The sequence below is a fragment of the Euprymna scolopes genome, chromosome 28, assembly GCF_053919585.1.
Source record: "Euprymna scolopes isolate OS-2025 chromosome 28, ASM5391958v1, whole genome shotgun sequence".
Taxonomy (NCBI): domain Eukaryota; kingdom Metazoa; phylum Mollusca; class Cephalopoda; order Sepiida; family Sepiolidae; genus Euprymna; species Euprymna scolopes.
Window position 1 is genome coordinate 40,282,541 of NC_136509.1, and position 14,063 is coordinate 40,296,603.

A 14,063-nucleotide genomic window follows, 5' to 3' on the forward strand; every position below is an offset into this window, starting at 1 on the left:
AAACAAAAGCCTATCTATTAATCTATCTATCTATCTATCTATCTATCTCTCTCTCTCTCTCTATATATATATATATATATATATATAACTACTTCATTTACTCACATAAAATTAATATACGAGGAGATGGATTTATGCGTAAACTTTAAGTATTTACTTCAAAAGTGCTCAATACGTAGGTAGAGCTAGTTAGTAATTTATAAAATATATATGGCGATTAAGCTACACTAAATATTCGGCGTTTCATCCCCTATAGGATTCGTCAGGCTTATGCATAAGCTTATGCATAAGCCTGACGAATCCTATAGGGGATGAAACGCCGAATATTCAGTGTAGCTTAATCGCCATATATATTTTATAAATTATATATATATATATATATATATATATATATATATATATATAGATAGATAGATAGATAGATAGATAGATAATTGCATCTTTTCTACTAAAAGAAAAATTACGAAAAAGTTGAATGGATGAAAGGTCAATATAATTGCACCTTGCAATTGTCCTGGCGATTTGTTAGCGAAAAGGGAACAAAGTTCAACGATAGCCTTTCATTGTCCGCTCTTGTGAGTGCAAGTGCGAAGATCAAGGAACGAATTGAATAGAAACCCTTTATCTGCTTAAAAGCAGTCCATTTACGAAGACCATGCACACTGACTCTCTTGTGTTCTCTGTAAAAAACACAACATAATATTTAGACACTCTATTGTTTTGTAAAACGGAATTGATCAAGAATTGATTCGTGTATCGATCGGTTAAAAAGGGTCATCTACACGCCGTGGTTTCCCGCTTTTTTTAACGACAGAAAGTAATTGATACTGTTTAATAATTTCCGAGATGATGATAGTTATTTTTATGTATTATTTGGATTCTTTTTCATCGTTTTGAGCCGTATCTTCAGCTGTATCTTTTCGAACTGAGGAACCTTTTAGCCGAACTTGGGAAACTTGTAATTTATCTTCAGTTCAAAATGTCGTACTGGTTCTCCTCTTTGAAATAACGATTCCAAAGTTCTGCTAGAAGGTTCAATGCCTACGTGAAAGACAAAGGATGCCCACTGTAGAGGCAGCTGTGCGTGTAATTGTGAGGCAAGGGTTGCGCAATCTCCAACAACACCCCTTCCTAAATGGGTATTGTTTGGGTCCAGTGGCAAGGAGAAGTCCAGAACGACTGTAAATAATTCCGAGATTAACGGAGAGCACACGCAGCACCTGGAAGTCACAAATGGTCACCCATTTAGTACTTACCGGGCTCAATGTTGCTTAACTTTGGTGTTCCAGTGGAAACGTGTGTTAACGTGATTATGCCGTAGCTAGAAGGTTAACAAGTTAAAAATGATACACCAGAAGTGGTTGGAGGTTACATTGGCAGAAACGTTGGAAATATAACAATTCGGCTGAGAAATGTGTGAATAATCATAATGTGTGTATAACGCATGACGTTATATAATCGTTGATTATCAAAGAAATTAAGGCTAATGTTATATATTCATACATATAGAACTTTGAAAAATCAACACACTCAGCGTTTGTAAGGTGGACACTCGTTACGTAAACGAACCGGAGCCGGCTAATGCAGGAGATCAATAAAGTCTACTGATGCTCGTATTTCCAGCTTTCCCCAACGAATGAGGTTTTATATACAGAATTTGTAAAATTCAACACACTCGATGTGTACGGGTGGCATACTTAGTGTAGGATAGGTAGGCGTATAGGACAATAAAAAGCGTTTTTTTAAGGAGATCTACAGCTCCTCGCATTAAAATGTCTGGTGTCTGACTTGCTCTATACTCGCGGAACTCCAGATAAAATTGTGACGGAGGTGTGATTTTCTCGAAATGACAACACCGCGTCAATATGAAATCAATTGATATTGACGAGTGCATCGAACAGGGGCAAATATCAAATTCTTTCTTGCAGCTACTAGACTCAAGGTTAATTTCGAGTAAGAAAGTCAACTAAAACCACGTCAAGCACAATCCAAATCTAACCTAAAACTAAACCAAACCTAACCCCAAACAAAAACCAAACTCACGCTTAAAACAAATGCGATCTCATCTCAAAATTAATTTCATAATACAATTAATCTTTTGCATATTAAAATCATATTAAAATTACTCATTATATAAATAGATTCTAACAATCATTAATTTGGATTATTTTTAAAGCCACAAAATGTTTGAAGAACATTTTTCTTGGGTAATCTAAATATTAATTTACTTGTCCGACGTCCGGTGTCAAAAAAAAAAAAAACGATCAGCATCGCAAATATTAATTAATGAGAAACGAATTACCTCCCTTTCTTCATTAGTTTAAAACCACTAACACCGTTTCCTCTCCAAAAGTTTTCAAAACAAAAAAAAGAAGAAAAACAACATGGCTGTCTGTTTACAGTTTAAAATTGCCTATTCTATTTTATAATTTACAATTCAGTAATGTTGAGAGGAGTCTAATATTTTTTATTATAGATTTTTTTACATAGTTAAAGAAAATGTGCAACTGAATTGACATCTGTACCTTTATAATTTATATAAAAATATTATTCAGAAAAAAAAATCAAAAAACGATGTGTTCTGTGTTGAATTTTCATTGAAGCAAAATCTAAATTTTTTAAATCAATTTTTTTTTTTAGTTTAAAAAGATTTTTTTTAAATTGCTAAAAAAATTGTGAGAAATTCGTCATTATCTATTTTATTTTATTTTTTATTCATTTTATTTATAATATGTTTAAACATTTTCAACTACCGTGGAATTTCCACGGGTTCTGCTAGTTAAATATTATTTTAACAAGTAATTTATTGTCTAAATATTTATTCGATTACGTTTTCATATTTTGTTTATTAAGTTCCCTCTCTTGGCATTGCAACGACATTTATACACACACGCATTGGTTATAGTGGAATTTCAGATACATTCCGCCATTACAGGGCGATCTCTTTCAATACACTTTCGCAATTTTCTCTGTGAATTTCGTATCGTAAACAATTCAACACTTCACACCTTCTTCTCGCTCTGCCAAAAAGTTCTGCACAAAGCGTTGAATATAATTTAAAGTTGTGGAAAATGTCTTCTAGTTGTTTAGTACTGCGCAAATTCAAGTGTCATTTTTTTTTAATTTTAAAAGTTTTGAAAATACATGCCGCCAACCAGTAGAACAATTTCAGAAATACGGTTCAAATATAATACTTGAAGGTACTCTCATTATACTTCGCTATCATCGATTAGATCAGATTCACACTAACACCACACAGTACTTTCTATTAACTTTTTGATTGGACATTTCCAATGACAGTTTTATACGCCTTACTACTTTAATGCTAACTCCTAACAAATTAAATGCTAGTGTTCTGTTCATAATATCATCACTGGAAGATTGCCTTACAGGACTGACATATTCTTTCTTACCAGTTTGCTTTTTCAACAGAGTTTCCTTCTCCTAGATAGATTGCCTTTACCACAGCTGAGAGGCTCCATTCATCTTCTGTATGCTAACCCTATGAAATATCATAGGAAAAAAACAGGTACTACAGATTTTGCAAGGTTGACTAGGAACTTTGCACAATATCGCAATTATCGAATCCTATATCGATTTCTACGAGTGCTTAAAGTTCGTCGGAGCACATCCCATTAAAATACTTTCAGAGCAGGTAAAAAAATAGAACATTTCGGCGATAGGACAGGGGTTGAAATTTGGTTTATAGATGTAAGATCTATTAGGGAGGAAACTCTTTTCTGGACCGTGTTTAAGGCAGACTAGTCGCAGATGTGCCAGACTAGATGTAGAAATAATACTCCTCGCATTGCGATTGGTGACTTTGTAGATATATAGGATACTTTCAAGTGTGAGTAACTTTCTAGCACAGAATAGAGAGAGCCTCCTATACTTAACTGCAGCCTTGGCAATGTCCTCAATGTATTTGTTCAAACTCATGTTGTCTGTGAATGTTAGGGTGACATTTTGGCTGTTTGTGGTAAACAATGGTCAGGTGAAGAAAATTTTTTATTGCATGTAATTGAAAATATATTAAGCGGTAGTCATTTAGAAAGGATGGACATTGTCTGTTTCTTCCAGTAAGAAAAATAATTACAACAAATAAAACATGTTTTCATTCATTTTGTTTTCAAAATGATTTGTTTTGTTTTGATTCTCTTTGTAAAATCCATCGTTTCTCAAAAGACAAAGTTGACTGACTTACAGAGAGGATAGTTGGTTGTCCTTCCCAAAAGTGAATGGATCATTGTTTAATGCGGAAAATGTGGGCCTCCATTAAATTTAGCTGAAATATTTTAGTTTTAATTCGGAAAATGAAAGATTTGATTCCGTTATGAAATTTTCGATATTTCTGTCGACCTTTCATGTCATTGTTTGACTTTTTCAACTGAAGACAAGATTGTTTGACCCCATAAAGTTATAAAGACAAGATTGTTTGACCTCATAAAGTTATGAAGACGCAAGTATTATATATTGTGCATTTAACGAACCAGACGTAACTCAGAATTTGAAATCCAAATATTTTTCTCTAATTAAAGTTTTACATGATGAAATGATTGTTTGCATCCAAATTTATGGGGAATAACTGATTAAACATTTCGGAAAAAAAAACCCAAACATTTTCTGAATAAATGTCCATTTTAAAATGAAATATTGTTTTAAAAATCGTTGTTTCCATTGGATTTTATGTGTACAAAAATTTTCGTTTTATTTTTATTGCAGGTACTTGTTGTGGTGGATCACTGAGGGGTTTTTCTCTGTTATATATATTGTACACCAATACACTGAAGCTCTCTTACGGAAAAGTCGCGATTTCGGCTTTTTTAGGCGCTTATGTGTGTGAACGATCTTAAAAACTTGTCAGAAAGAAGACATAATACATTTTGAAATTACAATAATAAATTATTTTATATTGCATGGTATCAATATTCATCCAATGCTTTTGAAAATAACCTCCTTTAAATGCAAACGTTAGTAGAACAATCGTGGTATTGTGCAAAATATGCACACACACACAAACGCACACACATATATATTTATTTATAATGAATGAATTTCCAAATTCTATATTCCAAAGTTCATGATGTTGACCATCTTACAGTTTATTCTTTTAATTCAGTTTACATTTACAATTCTTGACAGTATCTGTATTGTAGCACAAAATGAATTATTTATATCAATCAATTATTATATTAATCAGTGAATCTATTTTGCTCTTAACTCATCAGAAAAAATAGCAAAAATCAATCCATCAAAAGGAAACAAAGTGCGTTTTGACATGATTAAAAATCCGAATATTGGAAAATAAACTGTAAATACCTTATAATATGTTTACATTTTTCCATTTTTAATTTAATATACACATATATATGTGTGTGTGTGTATGTGTGTGTATGCGCGTGTGTGTGTGCATATGGGTGTATATTGGCCTCAGTTCAGTTTTCTTTTTTTTATGGCACGTATTTTTACGTATTTTTTTATTTTTAAATAATATTACGCGCAAACCTCTAACGCATGTATTAATATATATATATATATATATATATATATATATATATATATATATATATATATATATATATAATTGTTTCTGTATCTCGTAGGTTATATTCTTTTATTATGATTATTAACAATTCCATTCCTAGCTTTGTTTGTAAAGATAGCGATGATGTTAAAAAAAATAATCCCGTTGAGGGGGGAGAGGGGTAAGTCGAGCGGAGGATCACACTGGGTTGCAAAGGAGTCACCCTTGCGACCCTCTCCTCAGGGTCAGGTAACAGAAGAGCAGGTTGGTAGAGGTATATAGGTAGAAAGTAACTAAGTACCGGTGCCAGCAGGAGCGACTAGACTTGTAACACTTGCTAGCCACACGGAGGCAGAGTGGTTTGAGGCCACCTTTGTAACAAAGGGAATCTCCTCTCACCACTCCTCCCAATCTATAAATACTCAGCAACATGGCCGCCCGCGTAGGATTAGTTGAATGCTTCCCCAGACACGTGAATACACATCTCCACCTTTTTTTTTCACAATATTATATGCATTGAAAAGAATACGATTATAATAAAAGATTATCTGAAACATATGTACAAGATAATATTTGTTAATATTGGTTTTTTATCTTACCTCGCCACTAAAAGGCTGGCCTCCTATAGTGTGTTCAGATCCTACAGTGTCGGTGATCCCGAAATGGATTTTCAATTCATGAATTCGATAACGATAGGAGAAAGGCCCCGTCAGAACCTTGATGTAATTGGACGGATCATCTCGGGGGGCAAATGTGACGTCACGGCCCGTGTTGATAACCATTCCGTCGACCTGCAAAGAACGAGAAAAATAATTAATGATTTGGTTGGCTGCTTTTATTAAATCTAATTAAGCAAGGGACGCCGTTTAACATTGGTAAATATCAACCGAAATACATTGTAAGTTGACGGTATTAGCACAGTTCCGAATTTTCCGGCCAATTACGTGAACAGCTGGAAGATACTGAAATGTTAAGCCAATCAAAAAGCTCAAGTCGCAGACGACAGTTCTAGGTTGTCGGAATGCATAATCCCGCAGAGAAAGATGGTTTCCAGGTTACAATACACAACAAGAATGATTAAACCTGTTAACGAGCATCTCTCCCCCTCCTCTCTGGCTTTCTTACTCTTTCTATTTTCTTTCTCTGTGTCTCTATAAGAGAATAGAGAAGGGAGAGAGAGAGAGAGAGAGAGAGAGAGAGAGAGAGAGAGAGAGAGAGGTGAGTAAACGTGGAGGTAGACACGTTTACCAGAACCAAAGGTCAGCTGACCAAATTACGTATGTGTGACGTGGTTGGCTAGATCTGTGAGATTTGATTTGAGCTTTGAAGAAGACGGACGTTTTCCGTGGTTTCCCCCCTCTTAACTGGGGAGGGGGGGAGACGAACGCTGACGTGTGTGAAGAAGAACCACACAAGCAGATTTCACTTTACACCTGCTGCAGGACCTCTGGGGAAAGTGAAATAAAAACTATAAAACCATTTCATCGTCTTGGAGTGATAAATCTTCGTCAAACAGGTATCAAGTCTCCCTCCAGGATGAGAAATTGCCAGATGGTTAAACAGCGAGAACAGAGGTAGGTTCAGAAATTACATGTCACACACACGATTCCCTTTATGATAATCAAACACACAACCATTTATGTTAGAGACAACTACACGGAATCTTTCTTATGTTATATAGAAAACGTAAAAAGTGCCCCTCAATGATTTAAATGGCGCCCCTAAATGAAGAACTCTATATAACATATTCAAATGTAACGAAAGCTCAATTTGGTACCCCTCAAGGATAACTTCGATGATAACGAATATATAACATATTCAATTTGGTGCTCGTCGACCAGTCGCATCACCGATGCGATAATCGAACCTGTGTTTAAGAAAATACAGCGTGGAAGCATGGAGATTTAGTGTCAAGAAGAAAGAAATAGACTAAAAAAGAAAAGAAAGGGACAAGAAAAACAATAAAATGTATGGAAAAAAAAGAAAAAGAAAGAACAGTAAAAAAAAATACAAATCAACACACACACAACGTAGGGTCCATTAAAACACTAGGCGAATTAGAAAAATAATTAAGAATAAAAAAAAAAGAAAAAAAAGAAAAGCAATACACACGTACAACCTTTTCATGAAGAAAGAAAAGGAAGACATACAGACACACAGATGTAAAACTTTATATATAGAAAATAGTTAAAAACAAAATGTTTATCGTATTGGGAATTAGCTCGTTATGAACGAAGAAAAATATCACTTAATGTAAAAGTTAGAAGGGAAGAACAAAGAATGAGTCTTTCAGTTTACCACAAAGATAAACATGTCAATCACAAATATGTGTTATGAATATTTTGTGTCATTTTTAAACTGTGAACTAAATGTAACTTTTAATGAAAAACAATATGTACTGTTGATGAAAAGACAATGGTCATGTCCTGTAAAATAATTTTTTTTTCTTTTTCGCTGATTGTGCGAATTTTTCGTAGGAATTTTTTTTTTTGATGACGTGGTCAAAAGGAGTATCCACGAATCTGTGTTTTGTTATTTTGAATTTTGTTGTTAGTGAGATGGGACTTTGTGATTGCTTATAGGATATTTTTGTATTTTTTAATTTATTATTTTTATGTAATTGATGTGTTGTCAAACGGTATTGGCAGAATTTTCTTGTTCTTTGACATGTATTTTTTTTTCGCAGAATGGTGAGGTGAAATCTTTGCTTGTGGGGTCTATTGAAAGAATGATTAATAAAAGAAAGAACGTGTTAATTAATTAATAATCATAATAGTAATAATAAAATAGGGAAAAAGAGAAAGAAATAAGATTTAAACAGTGTAATAAATGATTAAAAAAAAAAGTTTCGGAAGAGTCAAAGGTTCAGTCGGTATTCATTTCAATTTTCGAAAAGTAGAATAAATGTTCTATTCGACATGAGTGACGTTTTGACCACATAAGTAAGGTAGAAAAAAAAAGGATAAATATAGGGTTAAATAAACTATATGAAGAAATGAAAGAAAAAAGTGGGGCGTGAATGGAATTTAATTTCTGTGGCAAGCATGTTAGAATTTTGGAGAGGTGTTGAATTACATGGGTAGTTATTAATTTCATTATTCTCGGGAAATGATTCGAATTTTATTTTTTTTTATCGTGATTTCTGTTGATTTCGAGTAGAATCAACATGGAGCAAGTTTGAGTACTTCATGTGTGGAAATCCGATGTTTTCCGTGAAGCTATGTGTCTTCAAGACAGATTGCGCTTACCGACTTTGGAAAAAAAAAGTTTTTTTCTGACATAGCAGTAAACGGAATGTATTCTGTCCAGCGTGAGCGGATCTAGTTGTAATCAACTTCAGGGAGCAAATGAAATGCCCTCTGACATGGTGTAAGGGGCAGAGGGGGTGCAATGGCTGACGTGGCCATTATGTCACGAATCGCTCAAGAGAAGATGAATGAAATATGTATGCAAGTACTTAGGAAAATAAAATGTTACCCTATTGTGAATTAAAGGTACCAAAATTTAAAAAAAAACCATGCTGGGTGAATTTAATTGGTATTATTAAATTAAATTATTTTGGAATAGATTTGGTTGGTTTCGTTATATTTTAGGGACGTTTAGAACGTAGTTGCATTTTTTTCATGAGAATTACAAGGCGATTAGGCTGTAGAAAGCAGTTTTTTCTGTTGTTTTATTTTTTTTTATAAGCCACGGTATTGTCACAAATTAGAAAATTTGGCAGGGGAAATACTATTTTAGAGTAATGAGTACCCTGCTAAAACAATACTAGTGGTTCCAGTGAGTTGGAAGATGCCACGTAGGCCCAAGCAACGGCAATAAGTCTTGTCCAACAAAAGTCTGGCGTGCGAGGTTGCGATAATTCCTCAGGGTACGGAGCGACTAGACAGTCGGTACCAAGCCTAATCATGGGGAGATAGAAGAAAGGGAAAGATGCAGATTACGTAAGGGACAAGATAGAGCCTTATTATTTTTTTTATTTTTTTAGAGGAATGTGTGAGGGATATCTGGGTTGGAATCTTGGGACTTGCTGGGAATACGGAAAAATCACAAAGGGAAAGCTACTTAGTTAGAAATCGATGCGCAAGTAAGCTTTGGCGCATTAGTTAGGGAGTGATGATTCCGTATCTTGTCGGGTTCCAGGAACTCAAACAGGCTCCGAGTGAATCAGTGTGAAGGCGTATCTTGGCTTAGACCAACCAAGGGAGTTAGTAGAAGAGCTTTGTGAAGTCCCGAAGTAGTAGATAGAACAAAGCTCCAGTAATAGGACCACTCAGAGAAAGACGTCAGGGCATTACAGTAAAGGAAAAAAAAACTGGGACTTAGGCCTATGCTGAAAGTCGAGAACGCGAGTGGGATGGTTGGGTCGGTAGAGCATCAGACTTTTACTCTGAGGGTCTGGGGTTCGAGTCCCCATGAGATAAAGCTACCACCAACATGGAGCATCCGACGTTCTGGTCGTAATTGCGATATGCTGGCCCCATTTCGAAAAAGTGATCGAAAATGGAGTATCCATTTGTTTGGCCAAGTGGTCCAAATAAAGAGCAGAGTCAGTGGAAAATATCCAACAATGCGACCGCCTAGACAAGATGTATATCTGCAAAGCTGTATCTTTGTCTAACTTGGAAGCAAGTTAATGTCGAGGAGAGACTTTCGAGAAGCAGCAGAAGGGTTGATAGTGTAGTAGAAGAGTACTGGTGCCTGATCTTTCTTGGAAAAGGGGTGAGTCCGGAAAGTGAAAAAAGAAAGATGTACTTCGGACATAATTATTTTTTTTTAGTTAGTTAGTTATTAAAAATGTATGGCTTGCCATACATTTTGATAAAAAAGGGATGGAGGAATGTTACCGAGCATCTCTCCCCCTCCTCTCTGGCTTTCTTACTCTTTCTATTTTCTTTCTCTGTGTCTCTATAAGAGAATAGAGAAGGGAGAGAGAGAGAGAGAGAGAGGTGAGTAAACGTGGAGGTAGACACGTTTACCAGAACCAAAGGTCAGCTGACCAAATTACGTATGTGTGACGTGGTTGGCTAGATCTGTGAGATTTGATTTGAGCTTTGAAGAAGACGGACGTTTTCCGTGGTCTCCCCCCTCTTAACTGGGGAGGGGGGGGAGACGAACGCTGACGTGTGTGAAGAAGAACTAAGACAAGCGATTTCACTTCCACTTCTGCAGAACCTCTGGGGAAAGTGAAATAAAAAACTATAAAACCATTTCATCGTCTTGGAGTGATAAATCTTCGTCAAACAGGTATCAAGTCTCCCTCCAGGATGAGAAATTTCCACATAGTTCAACAGCGAGAAGCAGAGGTAGGTTCAGAAATTACATGTCACACACACGATTCCCTTTATGATAATCAAACACACAACCATTTATATTAGAGACAATCACACGGAATCTTTGATGTTATATAGTGTATACACCCAAACGTAAAAAGTACCCATAAATGAAGAACTCTATATAACATATTCAAATGTAACGAAAGCTCAATTTGGTCCCCCTCAGGATAACCTCAATGATAAAGAATATATAACAAACCCTCATTCCTACGTATGCGCTAAATCTAAAAGGAATTCTGCAAAATATTTGAAAATGAATTTTAAAACTTCTCGAAAAAAAAAATTGTACAGTTTCTAAACAGGACAATATTTTTACCCTAGCTCTAACCTAACCCTAAACTAATCTTAACTTAGTCGATTCTTGTTCAGTTCAAAACTTGTACCATTACTCCTGTCGATCCCCCCAAAAAAAGGAGCACTATAAAAATCGTTGTTTCACTCAATATGTCTTCTTTTATAATACTTTTTTATTCATAAAAAAAACACGATCTATCGACAAAAATTTAAAAATATCCGTGAAAAATTACTATTTCATTGATTTTGTTTTCAATAAATAAATTCTCACAAAATGAAAGATACAGATTCTTTCTTCCTTATTTTTTCTGTTGAATATTCGCCTTGTTTTGATACAGGTTCACCTTAACTCGTCAATTTCCGGCCGTTTACGTATTTTTGTTTCGGCAAAAAGCAGTTTCGTCGGCTTCAAACGTTTTAGCAACTTTGGTTTTGGCAAACATAACGAATAGAATTGTGTCTGTATCCATCTGTTACTTATCTATTTGAATAATGACATTTCTTAAATGAAAATAAACATTTTCTTTAATATTCAGTTAATTTCCATAACGGTTTTCACTTTCACAAGTTATACTAGCAAACATAGCAATGATACCCAGATGTTTGTAAAACGAACAGAGCATAAATCGGAGATATGTCACCCCCCCTCAAAAACAATAAGTATATTCAAAACTACTCATCCCCAAAGAAAAAGTAATGGATGGAAAAATGGTATCATGACGAACAAATATGTACAGTATTAATCGTCCTTAATTAGGAGGTAATCCCTGGGAGGTTTATATAAAACGACAGAACAAATCCTAAGCTTGCCTCCGTATCCCCAAAAAGAAGGCAATATATCGGGAAATTGCATCATGTACACAGAACAGATACTACACAATCCTCCCATTTTCTTAAACAAAAGAAGGAGCAAATCATAAAAGCTGGTACAATAGGACCCCGGGATACAGTGACCATAGGAAACGGTTTTTTTTCTCAGGTTACGATGTGAAATACGATGTTTTTCCGAACCCTGGTTACGGTATTATTTATAATGTTATGATTTTATACATGTGTATTATATACTGTACTGTATTTTGTTACTAATTTTTAATGGCGTATCACGGGGTTCTACTGCCATATGACAACGGAACAGATACGACATTTTATATCCTAAAAAACGGAGAATGTAATGCTTGGGAAGATGTTATCGTGATCAGAGAACAAATATCCCATTAAATATTGAATTGAGTTTTGACAGATGGAAAATTATTCTGGAATAGTATTGCAAACATGAAACGGTATTATAGTTTCGTCTTTCGACAGACAGATACCAAATCTCCTTTTACTTTATATATATATATATATATATATATATATATATATATATATATATATATATATATACATATAGTTTAATTTTATCCATCAATATGGACATTTCATGTTCACATTTTAGGAAATTTAAATCTACCCCACTCCCCCAAAATAGAAAGCAAATCTTTTCCAAATATTTAACAAAATAAATTCCGTTATTTACATAAATAGGATGTTCCCCAATAAGTTAACACACTTGCATAAAACAAAAAGATAATTTATTTATAGCTCTTTTTTAAAAAAAAATTCTACTTGCTTACATTTAATCTATAATTAATATTATCGTCAAATGAATCATATTATTGAAAAAAACAAAAACACTTTCAATATGTCATGTGACAAGTTGAAACTATTTTTCATTGTGAAAATTATTAACTGCAGTAAACTATTGGATTTAAATACCAAGCTGGATAAAAGAGTTTCTTTATTCCCGTCATTTGTAATCCGTCTTTAACCCATATGGTTTTAGGAGATTGCTTGAATACTTCTCAGCAGGATCCATATCAAATTAAATATATTCATATTGATAGAAGACTTACAGATTACGTTATGAATATAAAAACTTGACCAATGATTTTATGAAAATGAGTGGTCTCAACAACAATATCAAGTGTGGATTCTGCCATACAGAAACACACACACACACACACACGAATTTGTATTTTTCTGTTTAGCGCATAAATGTAACATATGAAGCGAATCATATTTGCATAAAATATAATGAAAACATTTTTGAAAATACAAGTTTTTTATAAATAATATTTTGCTAATGAAACTTTGCAAAACAGGGATTTTCAAAATTGTGCATTACATGTTCCTTGTCGAATAAAAAAATGTAAATTCTTAATTCATAGTATTTTAATACATGATGATTGCAAACGTCTTGTCAGACGAGTGCCACTCCCTCAGACACTTAATGTCTATGAGCCCAGAAATGACTTTTTTTTTCCCTTAGTCCTGCTGGTGAATTCACACGCTCACGCAGGCATGATACTGAAGACGGTCATTGAGATCAATTATTACATGTTTCCAGCATTTCAAGCCTCCATGCGTCATAACTTTTCCATCGCCACAGCACCATTTTTATAGACAAATGCCTGAGGGAGTATCTATACACAGGTGATGTTACAGAGTCTTAGCTTTGTACGACAGCTAAGTCTCTCTCTCTGTTCAAAATGTTGAGATCCAGCAACAAGCAAGAGCAAGATAGCCAGCAACAAGTTAAACTGCAGACCAGCTTAATGCGGGATTTTAATACATACATACATACATACATACATACATATAAATTGTAACATCTTATTTACAGATTTTTAATAAACATATAACGGTTTAACGGTACAAAAACTCTACACAGTTTAAAAAAGAATATACAGCAAAACCCTAGGGGCCCCTTTCCGCCAACAAACTCATCAGGAGTTAATCGTTGGTATATCAAAAGATTAAAAAACGAATTAAATTGTCACGCAAGAGCAATTACTCGGGATATATCCATGGAAAATATACTTTAATATCCACATATCATTGAAGCTCATTGGCAACGAATAACACCG

The 14,063-nt window shown here is 34.4% G+C and overlaps 1 protein-coding gene across 1 annotated transcript in view; it reads right to left on the reverse strand.

Moving 5' to 3' along the window:
* LOC145249363 (carbonic anhydrase-related protein 10-like) overlaps nt 1-14,063 on the reverse strand; it is a gene marked incomplete at its 5' end in the record, with an annotated part of 1,273,381 nt that overhangs the window by 637,176 nt on the left and 622,142 nt on the right. The window contains one exon of the mRNA XM_080110936.1: nt 6,124-6,315. Coding sequence (XP_079967062.1) covers nt 6,124-6,315 — 192 coding nt within the window. The remainder of the gene's footprint in view (nt 1-6,123; nt 6,316-14,063) is intronic.